This window comes from Pristis pectinata, chromosome 8, assembly GCF_009764475.1.
Source record: "Pristis pectinata isolate sPriPec2 chromosome 8, sPriPec2.1.pri, whole genome shotgun sequence".
Taxonomy (NCBI): domain Eukaryota; kingdom Metazoa; phylum Chordata; class Chondrichthyes; order Rhinopristiformes; family Pristidae; genus Pristis; species Pristis pectinata.
This window is the reverse complement of record NC_067412.1, coordinates 49356437-49373151: the sequence shown is the minus strand read 5'-3', so window position 1 is coordinate 49373151 and position 16715 is coordinate 49356437. Positions and strand designations below refer to the sequence as shown.

The following is a 16715-nucleotide window of genomic DNA, read 5'->3' as shown; positions in this document are numbered from 1 at the left end:
AACATGATTGCTGGAGCTGTGAATGAGTGCCCAATCCAGCCACAACTGCTAGGTATCTGCAACAGATCGATTCACAAGGATGACATTAAGTTGATTTTACAATCGAGATTTGTCCTCTCATCATCTGCCCAGTTTGGCCATAGTGTCATTCTGGACTTAGCTGGGTTGGTCAGTTTTTGTTCTACTGAGTGCTCATGGTAATGGACACTGAAGGATCCCAGCCAGAATACCCTTTGGGTTCCCTTGCACCCTCAGTGGTGTTCAACCAATACATTAGCTGAGGGTGGGTGGTAAATTGTAATCAGCAGAATGTTGGTTTCCTCATCCATGTTTGACCACACTGAGACTTTGTGAGACTTGTTAACGTTGACTCCCAGGACCCAGGTATAGTACTGTGTCACTAAGGGGACAAGACATACTCAGGTGAATGAAAGAGTCTGGCACATTGAGTATGACCATGTCCGACCTTGCATAATAATAAGCATGGCAAAGTCCTACCTTCGCCACTGACAACGCTTCCATGAAAGGTGTTGCACGACATGGTGGATCATGTACTGAATGATGAAGATGTGACTTGGTCCCTACAAAAACTAGTCACTGCTGCCAAAACTATTATGAATAGGTGTAACCACAACAGGTGAATTGGTCAAGGTGATATCAGATAGCACCTTCAGTCATGTTGGTTATTTCACCACCTGTCACTAGCTCAGCCTAGCCATCACATCCTTCAGGATTTGATCATCTCAGCTACAAAGCCACACTTGGCAATGGAGATTGAAGTCCACCAAACAGTTACTGTCAGTCATAGAACCATAGAACAATACAGCACAATACAGGCCCTTTGGCCCACCATGTTGTGCCGACCTTTAAACCACACCTAAGACTATCCAACCCCTTCCTCTCACATATCCCTCTATCTTAAATTCTTCCATATGCTTATCCAGCAATCTCTTGAACTTGATCAATGTATCAGCCTCCACCACCACCCCAGGCAGCGCATTCCATGTACCAACCACTCTCTGGGTGAAAATCCTCCCTCTGACATCTCCCTTGAACTTCCCACCCATTATCTTAAAGCCATGTCCTCTTGTTTGAGGCATTGGTGCCCTGGGAAAGAGGCGCTGGCTGTCCACTCTATCTATTCCTCTTAATATTTTGTATACCTCTATCATGTCTCCTCTCATCCTCCTCCTCTTCAATGAGTAAAGCCCTAGCTCCTTTAGTCTCTTCTCATAATCCATACTCTCTACTCCAGGCAGCATCCTGGTAAATCTCCTCTGCACCCTTTCCAACGCCTCCACATCCTTCCTATAATGAGGACGACTAGAACTGGACACAGTACTCTAAGTGTGGCCTAACCAGAGTTTTTGTAAAGCTGCATCATTACTTCACGGCTCTTAAACTCGATCCCACGACTTATGAAAGCTAACATCCCATAAGCTTCCTTAACTATCCTATCTACCTGTGAGGAGACTTTCATTGATCTGTGGATATGAACCCCCAGATCCCTCTGCTCCTCTACACTGCCCAGAATCCTGCCATTTACCTGTATTCCCGCCTTGGAGTTTTGTCCTTCCAAAGTGTACTACCTCACACTTCTCTGGATTGAACTCCCTCTGCCACTTGTCAGCCCAGCTCTGCATCCTATCAATATTCCTCTGTAAGCTTCGACAGGCCCTCCACACTAATCCACAACACCAACCTTTGTGTCATCTGCAAACTTGCTAACCCACCCTTCCACCCCCTCATCTAAGTCATTAATAAATATCACAAAAAGTAGAGGTCCCAGAACTGATCCCTGTGGGGACACCACTAGTCACAGCCCTCCAATCCAAATGCACTCCCTCCACCACAACCCTCTGCTTTCTACAGGCAAGCCAATTCTGAATCCACACAGCCAAGCCTCCCTGGATCCCTTGGCCTCTGACCTTCTGAAGAAGCCTACCATGTGGAACCTTGACAATGCCTTACTAAAATCCATGTGGACCACATCCACTGCACTACCCCATCAATCTTCCTGGTCACTTCCTCAAAAGAACCCTATCAGGCTTGTGAGGCAACATCTTCCCTTCACAAAGCCATGCTGGCTGTCCCTAATCAGTCCATGATTCTCTAAATGCTCCAAGATCCTATCTCTTAGAATCCTTTCTAACAGCTTACCCACCACAGACGTAAGGCCTCACTGGTCTGTAATATCCCTGGACTATCCCTACTACTTTTTTTGAATAAGGGGACAACATTCGCCACCCTCCAATCCTCCGGTACCATCCCAGTGGACAACGAGGACTCAAAGATCCTAACCAACGGTTCAGCAATCTCCTCCCTCGCCTCAAAGCAGCCTGGGGAATATTCCGTCAGGCCCCGGGGAGTTATCTGTCCTAATATTTTCTAACAACTCCAACACATCCTCTCTCTTGATATCTACATACTCTAGAACATTACCCTTACCAACACTGTGCTCAGCGTCATCAAGACCCCTCTCCTTGGTGAATACTGAAGAGAAGTATTCATTGAGAACCTCACCCATCTCCACAGCTTCTGAAGCAGTCCTTCTTCCAAATCATTATCGCTGTGGAAAAGTACCAATTCATACTGAGGGAAGAGTGTAGATTGTAATCAGAACAAGATATCTTTAGATTATTACACAAAGTTCTGGTCTCTGTGATACGCGAGGACATGCAAGTACTGGAGAAAGTGGAGAAAAAAGCTGCAGTGTTGTTGGTAGAATTGAGAGATTTTATTGGGAATACTTGAACAGGATGAGTTTATTTATGTTTTATGGTAAATAGGTCAAATACTTTCAATAGGGCACAAAATGAGGATATGATATGCTTGTTGAGCTAAAAGGTGTGTCTGTGATGTATTTTCCATGTAATAGTGATTCTCAAAAAAGGCGTATTTCCAAATAGAGGTGAATGCCTTCAATTTCTTTTCTAAAGCATACTTCAAGTGAACAATTGTGATTTATTACTTTGCTGTTTGCTTTCTGTTCCGGCTAATTTTAAGGTAAATTTTATACTTTTGTCCTTCTTGGTGAAGAATAATACATGATGGGAACTCATCTCATTATGTTGGCTCAGAGGATTTTGTAGATTTACGATTGAGATTTCTTTATGTACATCGAAACACACAGTGAAATGCATCTTTTTGTGTAGTGTTCTGTGGGCAGCCCACAAGTGTCGCCACGCTTCCGGCGCCAACATAGCATGCCCACAACTTCTTAACCCATACGTCTTTGGAATGTGGGAGGAAACCGGAGCACCTGGAGGAAACCCATGCAGACACAGGGATAACGTACAAACTCCTTACAGTGACCGGAATTGAACCTGGGTCGCTGGTGCTGTAAAACGTTACGCTAACCGTAACAGCCCAGTGGAATGTTTCTGCATGTTTGAAAAATAAAGTTATGTAAAAGGCATTCCACTCATTGCACTCAATATTCTGATTTGTGCTCCATGATATAGGTTTCTTATGTTCTCAAAATACTACAAAACTGTTTGTCAAAAGCTGAGATAACACTGGAGTGACTCAGAGGATGATGTGACTGTACAGACAACAGCTTAAAAGATTTTGTAAACCCATAATCGGTTTGGCCATGAAACTACTTCATTCTTAAATAGCTTGAATGTAAGAACACCATAAAAATAGGCAGTAGTAAGTCATTGTTGCCTGCTCTGCCACTTGATAAAGTCATGGCCGATCTTTTACCTCAGCACCACTAACTTGAAATCCCTCAATTCACTGAATATCTAAAAACCTTTCGATCTACTTGAACATGTTCAACAGTGAAGAATCCACAGTCCACTGGGTGTAGAGAGCTCCAAAAATTCATTATTCTTTGGGTGAAGAAATTTCTTCTTATATTTGTCCCAAATGGTTGACCCCTTATTTTGAGATTGTGACCTCTGGTTCTAGTTTCCCCAGCCATGGAAATCATCAACTCCTTATCTATTTTGTCAAGCCCATATGAACATTATACAAGTTACAGATCTCAGTTGCAGTCTCAAGATACTAACAAGACTGGTGGACCAAAGGGTTTGAATGGTGCAGGGACAGAAGATAGCACTCGATTGCTTATGTCGTGGAGAGCTCAATGTCCTAGCACAGGTGCCCTGAGATCGGTGTGCAGTGCAATGAATGGTCGGCACTCCAGCTGGCTACATTAAAATGACAACCTCTTCAGCAGATAGGCCAGTGAGTGCTGACAGTTACAGGTGTGACTGCATGTATGGACTTAGAGGAGCAGAGCTGATTAAGCAGCAACAACACCAGAGCATTGCCTAAGCTCTGCATATTTTGCTGTTTCAGATTCCGAAGAATTTGGCCTAAATCCATGAAATGGTCCTTGTCTGTAGCAAAACATTCCGTGCACCAACTTCCAGCATGAGGAAATTTATTTTTCCCTTTCTTATCATTCTCTTTGTGGCAGCTATAAACTGATGGTCATTTGTCACTGATTTCCTAACCTGAGGATTTCTTAATTCACTTCATCAAAATTCTCCTCATTTTAAAAAAATCTGCAAAGTCACCCATTAATCTTCTTTGTTCCAGGAGAAACCACCTTCCATCTCCAGTCTCTTCTCTCATCCTGCCACAATCCAGCTGAACTTACTTTGCCACTTCTATGTGGTTTATTGCTCTCTCTAATTCTGGGCATTACAAGTTGCACACTGAAAACGAATCACTATTATAGTAGTCTATCTTTACTGCTTTGCATTGCAGCTAAACCAGTAGTGTAAATCCAGAGTCAGGGTCCATGTCTACTCCTCAGCAAAGCAGCCAGCAGTGTCTTGAGGGAGTGAGTCCAAGCCATTTTGATTAATGCTGCATGGAGAGTGCAAATCCCGTGCAGTGTCTCAAAAGGTTTGCAAAGGTGGTTGTGAACATAGTGGTGATGGTGAGGCACATTGTACCTGAACCCTACTTTAGAGACCAAATATTCTCCATTTCACAGTACATATACACTTACATTTCTAACTGAGGGAGCTCTGTAGAAATAGAGTCATACAGCATGAAAACAGGCCCTTTGGTCCAACTGGTCCATGCTAACCAATATGTCCATCCAAGCTAGTCCCATTTGCCTGTGTTTCGCCCACAACCTTCTAAACCTTTCCTATCTGTCCAAACTGTATCTGTCTAACTGTCTTTTAAAATTTGTAATTGTACCTGCCTCAACCACTTCCTCTGGCAGCTCATTCCATATGCGTACCACCATCTATGTAAACAAATTACCCCTCAAGTTCCAATTAAATCTTTCCCCTCTCACCTTAAACCCATGAGCCTCCAGTTGTTGATTCCCCAACCCTGTGAAAAAGACTGAGTGCATTCACCCTATTCACCCTCATGCTTTTATATACCTCTATAAGATCACCCGTCAGTCTCCTACGCTCCAAGATAGAAAGTCCTAGCCTGTTCAACCTCTCCCTATAACCCAGTCCCTTGAGTCCTGGCAACATCCTTGTAAATCTTTTCTGCACTCTTTCTGGCTTAATGGCATCTTTCCTACAGCAGGGTGACCAAAACTGGACACAATACTCCAAATGCAGCCTCACCAATATCTTGTACAACTGCAACATAACCTCCCAACTTCTATACTCAATGCCCTGACTGATGAAAGCCAGTGTCCCAAAAGCCTTCTTCACCACCCTGTCTACCTGTGGCTGCACTTTCAGGAAACCATGTACCTGAACCAGGTCCCTCTGTTCTACAACACTCCCCAGGGCCCTGCTGTTCATTGAGGAAGTCCGACTTTGACTTGACTTTCCAAACTGCAGCACTTCACACTTATCTGAATTAAACTCCATTTGCTATTCCTCTGCACACTTATTCAACTGATCAAGACCCCCCTGTAACCTTATTCATTGTCCACTATACCACCTATTTTAGTGTCAACTGCAAACTTACTAACTATGCCTTGTACATTCTCATCCAAATTGTTGACATAGATTACAAACAACAATGGGTCCAATACCCATGTTGGCACACCGCAAGTCACAGGCCTCCAGCCTGAGAAACAACCTTCCACCATCACCCTTCGCTTCCTACCACCGAGTCAATTGTGTATTCAATTAGCCATAGATATTGGAAATAACAGAGTTCTCCTCAAGATCGAGTCATGCAAAACCCAATCAATATTAACAATGCAATGCGTCTGCCTTATAAGCACATGATTTGCAGGTTGCAAACCAAAAATATAATTCATCAATCAAAGTTGGAAGTTAACAATGAAATTGTACTCAGCATTATTAGACTTTATTGGTTGACTGATGAGAAGATCCACTGTAATGTTGTTATTTTGCACGACCAGTTTGTAAGTTCATGCTCAGTAAACTTCTTGTCCTTGATTTGCAATAACATTTAGCAAAAGCTACTTCAATGGCATGAAAGAATATGGAAACAAAAACAGGGGAGTGAGTTGAGAAGAGCAGAGCTATTAATAATCAAATATGTGACAACTAATCAAATAAAATGATTTTGCCCAGATTAGGTTACGGAGGTGGAAATTTATGATACAAGATGCCTCAAATTAATGATTGAGAGTTAATGATCAGCAAGCCAAAAGCTGAAATCAACCTAATTAATCAAGTAAGAAACAAGAATGTCAGAAGGGAAAAAAAATAGTGTGGGATGATCTCGATGACCTAGAAATTGTTAGACGATGGAGTAAGCATTTTTGAAATTTGATAGGCCTTGTTAGTAAGCATGATTTTTAAGAAGCTATCAAAAACAAAAGCAACTTATGTTCTTGTAATATCTTACATATAAAAAAACAAGAACAAACATTTTATAATTATCTAAGAATGCACAGTAAACCATCTATAAAATGCATACTATGTGAGAACTGAGGGATAACTCTAAGTGTTATGCAACTTGTATTGCTGTAAAGAAAAATTTAAAATTTCCAAACCTCTAACCATGATGTGCAATACAGCGTGTCTTAAATATTTTCTTATGGAAAATGGCACTTCATACATTTGCTTCCCATTCAGATCATACAAGCTGTGGGTTCACACGAGAAAATCTTCACTGTAAGCCACTAACTAATCTGCACCAACCTTGAGCTGTCCAACCCTTCAAACAATCACCATGGCACTTTCAGGTGCTAGAGGGCTTTCTATCATCAACAACTTGGATTGTCCTCCAGGCCTGTCTGCATTAGCAACTCTTTTGAAATTAGTGCAGTGAAGAATGATAGAACTTTAACCTATTTCGCACTTCTACAACCTCAGGACATTCCAGAGCTCTTTAGTCAGATGAAGTACTTTTAAATGGTCACTGTGATAACTTGGGAAATGGTGCACCAAGTCTACTTTTGCATCCAATACTTAAATTTTTTAAACTTTTATTTACAGCATGGTAATAGGCCCTTTCGGCCCAACAAGTCTTTAGAATGTGGGAGGAAACCAGAGCACCTGGAGGAAACCCACGCAGACATGGGAGAACGTATAAACTCCTTACAGGCAGCGACGGGAATCGAACCCCGATCGCTAGCGCTGTAATAGCGTCGCGCTAACCGCTATGCTACTGTGCAATTGAGGAGCAAGCAGAAATGTGAACAGCTGCGTTCACTGAAGGCACAACTGACAACTTTCAGCTGAAGTGCCAGTGTTACCTGTCAAGTTGAAGATCAATGCAGCATGGGTTTTTTCAGAGGGAGAGGCAGACGAACTCTGCTGATGAGGCTTTGGTGAGCAGTACAACCATGAAGTGACAGCCTGGCGAATGGTGAGTCTGACGTTCAGGTCACAAGTTTTACGCAGTACAGAAAATGCCGGCAACCCTTTCAGCCAGAACAAAAGCTTCTTTTGTGCTTCTTAAGGAAGTCCACAGGACACAGGTTTGTAGTTCCTAAAATTTTTTTCTGGGCACGTGATGTGCAAGCTCAAAGGGTCAAACAGCACACAACATTACTTGTGCAAAATCAAACAGTTTGAGCCACTTGCACATAAGCAGACCTCGCCTAGAGTGTTAAGAACTGTTTCTATGAATGTTAAAGGAGACCCAGCTAACCTAGTCTGTGGCTGGAGCATCTGAGGCATCAATGTTATGGCAGCTAAGTCCTCTTGGTCAATACCTGGTGAAACCGAGAGCAACTTCTGAATTTCTGCCCATTGCAATTCCCTCAACACAAACACATTAAAATAATATAGATTTTAAAATAAAAAGTTATTTATTATATTTTAGTTTATACCTCAATTGTACATGTGTGTTTCAATCTTTATTTTGTGCTTGGCAAAATATTAAAATATTTAAAAAATGGCATTTTACTTCCTGCATTGCTGTCTATGGTAATTCTGCAATCTGATTGGTAAAGGAACATTTTGGTCTTTGCTCCCCCGCTTTCCCCCAACAACTCCCTGTTGATGGCATTTGGGCCCTGATCATACCCTCGACTAATCGCACTTCCAATTAACCCCCACTGAAGTCTTGATTTCTAAAGTTGCTTCTTCCTTTGATGCCTTTCACCAGCACCTTCATCAACACTTCCAAAAAGTAGGAAAATCTTGGCTCCAACTGAAGTGGCAAAGCGACAGTGTTCATTGCTGGATGCATAGATCACCTCCTACAAACATCTAGCAATCTCTCTGACAAGGTGATATGCATTCAGAGAAAGCAGCTTTACATCCCTTGACCTGGGTTGATCAGACAGTCAGACTAATGGAAAGTGGAATTCAGCTGCGGCACAGTGGTATGGCTCGTAGAGCTGCTGCCTCACAGTTTCAGCAACCCCTGGTTCAATCCTGACCCCTGGTGCTGTCTGTGTGGAATTTGTACATTTGCTTTGTGACCCACATAGACTTTCCCTGGATGCTCTGGTTTCCTGCCACATCCCAAAAACATGTGGGATGGTAGGTTAATTGGCCACTAATAAATTACCCCTCTTGTGTAGACAAGTGATAGAATCTGGGGAAGGGTGCTGATAGGAATGTGAGGAGAATAAAGTGGGTTAAGGTAGGATTAGTGTAAAAATGGATGCTTTGTGGTCAGTGCACACTCAGTTGGCCAAAGAGCCTGTTTATGTGCTATATGACTTTCTAACTTTAATATGGGGATGTCTGGGGAAACTAAGAAGTGTAGAGGAAGTGACTATCTTGCAGTGTATGTACACAGATCTCTGAAGGTAGTTGAATAAACAGTGAAGGCAGTTGAGAATGCAGAGGGGAGACTTTCTTATTTTATCTGAGCCAGGGAATACAAGAAGAGGGTGGTTATACTATCACTTTAAAAAACACTCATTAAAGTACTGTGCATAGTCTGGCAATCAAACTACAGTCTGGATATGACTGCATTGGAGAGGGTCGAGAGGAGAGTTATGGAGGATTCCTGGACAGACTGTGAGTATATTTTTGAAACTGAGGAAGCTGAGAGGTGATTTAATCAAGCTTTTAATTCTGAAGTTAGATTATGTGGAGTGGAAGAACTGATTTTCCTCAACAGGTTAGTAAGCAAAGAGCATAGAAAAAATGATTAGCTGGAACTTGTGAAGAACCTTTGTCACCCAGTGGGTGATAAGAGCCCGGAACTCACTGCCTAACAGGATGGTTGAGGTAGAAATCTTCAAGGCTCCATACTAAGAGGTGGATGTTTGAATTAGGCTGGGTGGCTCCGATTTAGCCAGCACAGACCCCAATGGACAAGTGTCAAATGACCTCCTCGGTGTCAAAAAATGCAATGGTTCTATGATCACTCTGTCCCATGGTGGAGAGAGTGATCATCATCATTAGGATGGCCATTAGAGATTCTGCCCTTAACGAAAGCATCAAAGATGATGACAACCTTGTAATTATTCCCCCTTCTCCAATCCCACTTCCCTCTCATCCCACAATTTGCTCCAATTTATAAGCTACAGATGTCATATGGATGCATTCCACTGCATTCTACACTCTTCACTCTTTCTCCTTTCCGATAGCTAAGAACCATAACTTATCCAGGGGGTGGCAAAAAGGCAAGAAGTGACAGTCACTGAAAGCCAGCGAATCAGGCACTTGAGCTGTGCTTAAGTGAAATACCATTTTACCATTGTCCATGCTTCTTCCTGCCAGCCACCTAGCACAGACTTCTGCCATTCATACTGAGAAAATGCAATCTGAGGTCAGACCTTCTCGGTCTGGAGCTAGTTGAAGTTGTCCAACAGACCTTCTGTAGTCTCCTTCATTGAATGTCAGCAACCTTCCACCACCTGCTGGAATAGCAGAGTGTAGGAGAGCATTGAGTCAAGTAAAGCCACAAAAATCAGCCCATTAGGATGCTTAGTTGATGTTTGTGTGGTATTTGGCTTGGATTTTTGTGCATTTGTTGACATCTTCTGGCATTGTGCAGCTGCTGGCCAACTGGCTGGTGGCAAAGGTTGAAAGGTTGAACCCACAGTGGTTACCCACCGAAAACAAGCAGAGAACCCTTGCCTCTCAGTAACCATGATTTTCTTAGTTACAGTGCCTCAAATACAGAGGGTTACGTCATGAAAGCTCTCAGGATAATAGTATCACCATTGTTCTATTAAAGGAAAATCATCTTTGACAGATCTAATATTGTTTTTTGAGGATGTTGGTAGCTGGGTAGAGAGGGGGATGAATAGAGAAAGTATATCTGGATTTTCAGAGGGCATTTAATAAGCTACATGCAGGAGTTGTCAAATACAATATGGGCTCATGTGATTGGGGTAAGTTATAAGGTTTGATAAATGATTGACAGAAGAGATGCATTGGAGAAAGAATGTACCATGAGATTGAAATTCCATGAGAAATAACTTCCTGCATCATTCATCATTGTGGGGTGCTTACAGAGTGAATAGAGATAAGGTACCTAGAGTGCCTATTAAGGATTTACTCCAGATGAGACAGAAATAGTGGATGACTTTGGGGGAGAAGAATTTAGGAAGTGCTGTACTATGGAAAGTGTGCATCATGTTAATCTTACATATTCCCATGTGCACAATATTGCCTGAATAAACCCTCTAGATGCATCATGGTTTGGTACAGCAACTGCTCTGCCTAGGACAGCAAGAAACTGCAGAGAGTTGTGGACACAGCCCCGCGCATCACAGAAACCAGCCTCACCTCCATGGACTCTGTCTATACCTCTCGCTGCCTTGGTGAAGCAGAAGGCATAATCAAAGACCCCAACCACCAGGGTCATTCTCTCATCTCTCCTCTCCCATCAGGCAGAAGATACAGGAGCCTGAAGGCACATACCAACAGGCTCAAGGACAGCTTCTATCCCACGGTAATAAGACTATTGAATGGTTCCCTTATATGATGAGATGGATTCTTGACCTCATAATCTACATTGTTTGACTTTGCACCTCAATGCACTTTCCTGTAGCTGTGACACTTTACTCTGTATTCTGTTATTGTTTTTACCCTGTACTACTTTAATGCACTGTGTAAGGGGGCAAGGTTTTAGATTTTTGGATCATTGGGATCTCTTCTGGGGAAAGTGGGACCTGTACAGAGTGGATGGGTTACACCTGAACTCAAGGGGAACCAATATCCTTGCAGGCAGGTTTGCTAGTGTGGTTCGGGAGGGTTTAAACTAGTTTGCAAGGGGAATGGGAACCGGAGGGATAAGTCAGTGGAAGAAGTGTATGGAGTAAAGTCAGATCTAACATATAGAGAGGCTTTGAGGAAGGAGAAGCAGAGTATAGGGCATAAAAGTAGAAAAGTGGATGGGCTAAAGTGCATTTACTTAAATGCAAGAAGTATCAGGAATAAGGGTGATGAACTGAGAGCTTGGATAAATACATGGAACTATGATATTGTGGCTCTTGCAGAGACTTGGCTGTCACCAGGGCAGGAATGGATATTGAATGTTCCTGGATTTCTGTGCTTTGAAAGGGATGGGGGGGGGGGGGGGGAGAAGAGGAGGAGGGGTGGCATTACTGGTCAGGGATACTATTACAGACTGCAGAAAGGGTGGATAATGAAGAAGGATCCTCTCTAGACTCAGTATGGGTGGAAGTTAGGAACAAGAAAGGAGCAGTTACTCTACTGGGAGTATTGTATAGGCCCCCTGGTAGGAGCAAGGATACTGAGCAGATTGGGAGGCAGATGTTGGAAAGGTGCAAGAATAACAGGGTTGTTATCATGGGAGACTTCAACTTCCCAAATATTGATTGGTATCTACTTAGTGCCAAAGGTGTAGATGGGGTGGAGTTTGTTAAGTGTGTCCAGGACGGATTCCAGTCACAGTATGTTGACAGGCCGACTACAGGGAATGCTATATTAGATCTAGTATTAGGTAATAAACTGGGACAGGTGACAGATCTCTCAGTGGGTGAGCATTTGGGGGACAGTGAACACCGCTCCATAACCTTTAGCATTGTCATGGACAAGGATAGGAGCAAAGAGGACAGGAAGATATTTAATTGGGGAAGGGCAAATTATGAGGCTATAAAGCTAGAACTTGTGAGTGTAAATGGGATGACAATTTTGAAGGGAAATGTACAATGGAGATGTGGTCATTGTTCAGGGATCTCTTGCTGGATGTTAGGGATAAATTTGTCCCGGTGAGGCAAAGAAAGAATGGCAGGGTGAAGGAACCATGGGTGACAAGAGAGGTTAGCCATCTAGTTAGGAGGAAGAAGGCAGCATACATAAGGTGTAGGCAGCAAGGATCAGAAAGGGCTCATGAGGAATATAGGGTAGCAAGGAAGGAACTTAAGAAGGGGCTGAGGAGAGCAAGAAGGGGACATGAAAAGGCCTTGGCGAGTAGGGTTAAGGAAACTCCCAAGGCATCTTTCAATTATGTGAAGAGCAGAAGGATGACGAGAGTAAAGGTAGGACCGATTAGAGACAAAGGTGGGAAGATGTGCCTGGAAGCTGTGGAAGTGGGTGAGGTCCTCAATGAATACTCCTCTTCAGTATTCACCAAGGAGAGGGGCCTTGATGACGCTGAGGACAATGTTGGTAAAGTTAATATTTTAGATCATGTTGATATGAAGATAGAGGATGTGTTGGAGCTGTTAGAAAATATTGGGACAGATAAGTCCCTGGGGCCTGACGGAATATTCCCCAGACTGCTCCGCGAGGCGAGGAAAGAGATTGCTGAACTGTTAGCTAGGATCTTTGAGTCCTCGTTGTCCACGGGAATGGTACTGGAGGATTGGAGGGTGGCAAATATTGTACCTTTATTCAAAAAAGGTAGTAGGGATAGTCCAGGGAATTATAGACCAGTGAGCCTTATGTCTGTGGTGGGCAAGCTGTTGGAAAGGATTCTTAGAGATAGGATCTATGAACATTTGGAGAATCATGGTCTGATCAGGGACAGCCAGCATGGCTTTGTGAAGGGCAGATCATGTCTCACAAGCCTGATAGGGTTCTTTGAGGAGGTGCCCAGGTAGATTGATGAAGGTAGTGCAGTAGATGTGGTTTACATGGATTTTAGTAAGGCATTTGAAAAGGTTCCACATGGTAGGCTTCTTCAGAAAGTCAGAGGGCATGGGATCCAGGAAGCCTTGGCTGTGTGGATTCAGAATTGACTTACCTTCAGAAAGCTGAAGGTTGTGGTGGAGAGAGTGCATTCAGATTGGAAGGCTGAGACTAGTTGTGTCCCACAAGGATCAGTTCTGGGACATTTTCGTGATTTTTATTAATGACTTGGATGAGGGGGTAGAAGGGTGGGTTGGCAAGTTTGCAGATGACACAAAGGTTGGTGGTGTTGTGGATAGTGTGGAGGACTGTTGAAGATTGCAGAGGGACATTGATAGGATGCAGAGCTGGGCTGACAAGTGGCAGATGGAGTTCAATCTGGAGAAGTGTGAGGTGGTACACTTTGGAAGGACAAACTCCAAGGCGGAGTACAAAGTTAATGGCAGGATTCTGAGCAGTGTGGAGGAGCAGGGGGATCTGGGGGTTCATATCCACAGATCCCTGAAAGTTGCCTCATAGGTGGATAGGGTAGTTAAGAAAGCTTATGGGATGTTAGCATTCATAAGTCAGGGGATCGAGTTTAAGAGCCGCGAGGTAATGATGCAGCTCTACAAAACTCTAGTTAGACCACACTTAGAGTACTGTGTCCAGTTCTGGTCGCCTCATTATAGGAAGAATGTGGAAGCATTGGAAAGGGTGCAGAGGAGATTTACCAGGATGCTGCCTGGTTTAGAGAGTATGCATTATGAGGAGAGACTAAGGGAGCTAGGGCTTTACTCTTTGGAGAGAAGGAGGATGAGATGAGACATGATAGAGGTATACAAAATATTAAGAGGAACAGATCGAGTAGACAGCCAGCGCCTCTTTCCCAGGGCAACAATGCTCAATACAAGAGGGCATGGCTTTAAAGTAATGGGTGTGAAGTTCAAGGGAGATATCAGAGGAAGGTTTTTTACCCAGAGAGTGGTTGGGGCATGGAATGTGCTGCCTGGGGTAGTGGTGGAGGCAGGTACATTGGTCAAATTCAAGAGATTGCTAGATAAGCATATGGAGGAATTTAAAATAGAGGGCTATGTGGGAGGAAGGGGTTAGATAGTCTTAGGTGAGATTTAAAGGCCGGCACAACATTGTGGGCCGAAGCGCCTGTATTGTGCTGTACTGTTCTATGATTCTATAATGAATTGATCTATACGAACGGTATGCAAGACAAGTTTTTCAATGTACCTCAGTACAAGTGACAATAATAAACCAATACCAATACCAAAAGTAATAACAGCACAAGTAATTGGAATATAAAGATCAAATGTATAATAATATTTGTGAATTTACAATGCAGTACTAACTTCAGAGCCAAGAGATACAAGATCACAAGACCAGCCGCACTTCAAGAGCTTTCTGTTATGATTGAAACCATGGATAGAAGTAAGGAGAGAGGAACGAAAGAACAACCTTGGATTTATGTAGCACTTTTAATGTCCAAAGTATTTTGCAATCAATGAAATGTTTTGAAGTATAAATAGTATGAGAAACTCCTGAAGTGTGTTATATCATCTTCAACTCATGTGGAGCAGGGTTGTAGGCACAGACATAAAGAAATTGCAAAATGTCAGCTGAATATTCAGGATCTAGAGTTATTGTGAGGAGCTACCATTTGCCAATAGCACTCCTGGAGTAGCACAACAGAAAACAGGAATCATTCAAGTCAGCAGCAGTTTTGTCCCATCATAGGACATTGAATAAATGAACTGAAGTCAATGGAAAGGGTAATCTAGTGTAGCACCCTTGTTAAAATCAAATGTCATTCTGTGTTTCTGCTTTGGAAGATTGTTGGTTCAAGTACTGTTGAAGGACAAGTATAAAGGGTGGCTGATAACTCAGAGGACGGTGGAGAAGTGGAGCATTTTCAGGATGCCATCTTACCATTGAACTGTGGTTCCTTTGGCTTGCTCAGGTGGAGATTAAGAAAAGGGATGTTTATTAGTGCATGGGTAACATATTTTCCTCAACCCCCATGAGAAGGTCATTTACTGCTGAGGGACCTTACTGATCTGCCTCCCTTACCAACATAAAATGAGGGGCACTGCACACCAGAATAATTTGTGCATAGTACTTTTGGATATTTCTCAGTCACGAAAAGTCTCTGTATAAATGTAAAACTTTTTTTCAGCAAGTACGGAGCTGGGTTAGAGGAAATCATGAAATCCTTTCTGAGAGAGTCACAATGTGGAAAGGTTGGCAGTACATGGCAGATGGCTCACAACAGAGCAAGGTGATTTCTGTGTGTGGCTGATATTGGGGATTGTTTCTCTCATACAATAGTGTCCATGGCTTTGTTTGGCAAGCTTGGGAATGAACAAATTTCCAGGGGTTATGTATATATTTTTTACCCTCTCATGAGGCTACATGGCTAGCGTAGGTGAAGGTGGGTGTGGGGAATGAGGGAGTGGAAAATAGATGAGGATCTTACTGTCTAAGTTGCACCATGTCATATGCAAGAGATTTAATGAAGAGTCTAAATTTTAACTTGTATGCAATTTGGACAATTTGCCTGTTTGTGCTTTCTCCATACCTCCCACTGCACATCACCAAAGACCATACTTTGCCAATGGCAAAGAAGGCCACTTTACAGTGATTAATGTCCTGGGATAGATTTAGCTAAAAAGGAGTCTTGAGTTGTTAGATGGAGAACAGAACTCCATATACATACATATGTATAAAATGAAAATATTTACAATCTTTTGTAGATTTTTTTTCTTATTTTGCTATATCCTTTAACTCCTCACCATTATATGCAATACCCAGTAGAAAAAGATGCATCTTACAAATCAACTGCAAAAAAAAGCTGTTCATAATAAAAGCAAAATACTACAAGATCCAAAAGTTACCAACCATGAGTTGGTGTTTTCTCTCTTCTCCGAAGACCAGTTGCTCTTCCTCTCTCATACTCGGAGCTCATGGCCAGGCCCTCTCCTTCCATTAATGTGTAATATTTTCCACTCTCATGGTCCAGAAAGTAACTGGAAGATTCGGAGCCTTTAATTCCAGACTTTGCCATCCCATACTTGCCAAAGTCATCACAAGGCACTATCCCCAATTCATCCCTTAAAGCAAAGGGAAAAAAGGTCAAAAACCATCAAGAGTCCCAAGCAAGTATAATAACTATCATTCGGCATGTTGGTTGGAAGTTCTTGCTACAGAGTGTAAGGTTTAAGGTGTGAGGACAGAGATTTAAAAGGAACATGAGGAGCAACTTTTTCACCCAGAGAGTGGTCAGTGTATGGAACGAGCTGCCAGAGGAAGTGGCTGAGGCAGGTACATTGACAACATTTAAAAGGCACTTGGACAGGT

General features: G+C 42.8%; 1 protein-coding gene across 2 annotated transcripts in view; it reads right to left on the bottom strand.

Annotated features, from left to right (window-relative positions):
- The window catches only part of si:ch211-26b3.4 (connector enhancer of kinase suppressor of ras 2), a 563588-nt gene that overhangs the window by 227036 nt on the left and 319837 nt on the right, over positions 1 to 16715 (bottom strand). For both annotated transcript variants that reach the window (XM_052021060.1, XM_052021061.1), the window contains exon 11: positions 16257 to 16468. In XM_052021060.1, the coding sequence (XP_051877020.1) occupies positions 16257 to 16468 (212 nt within the window). The remainder of the gene's footprint in view (positions 1 to 16256; positions 16469 to 16715) is intronic.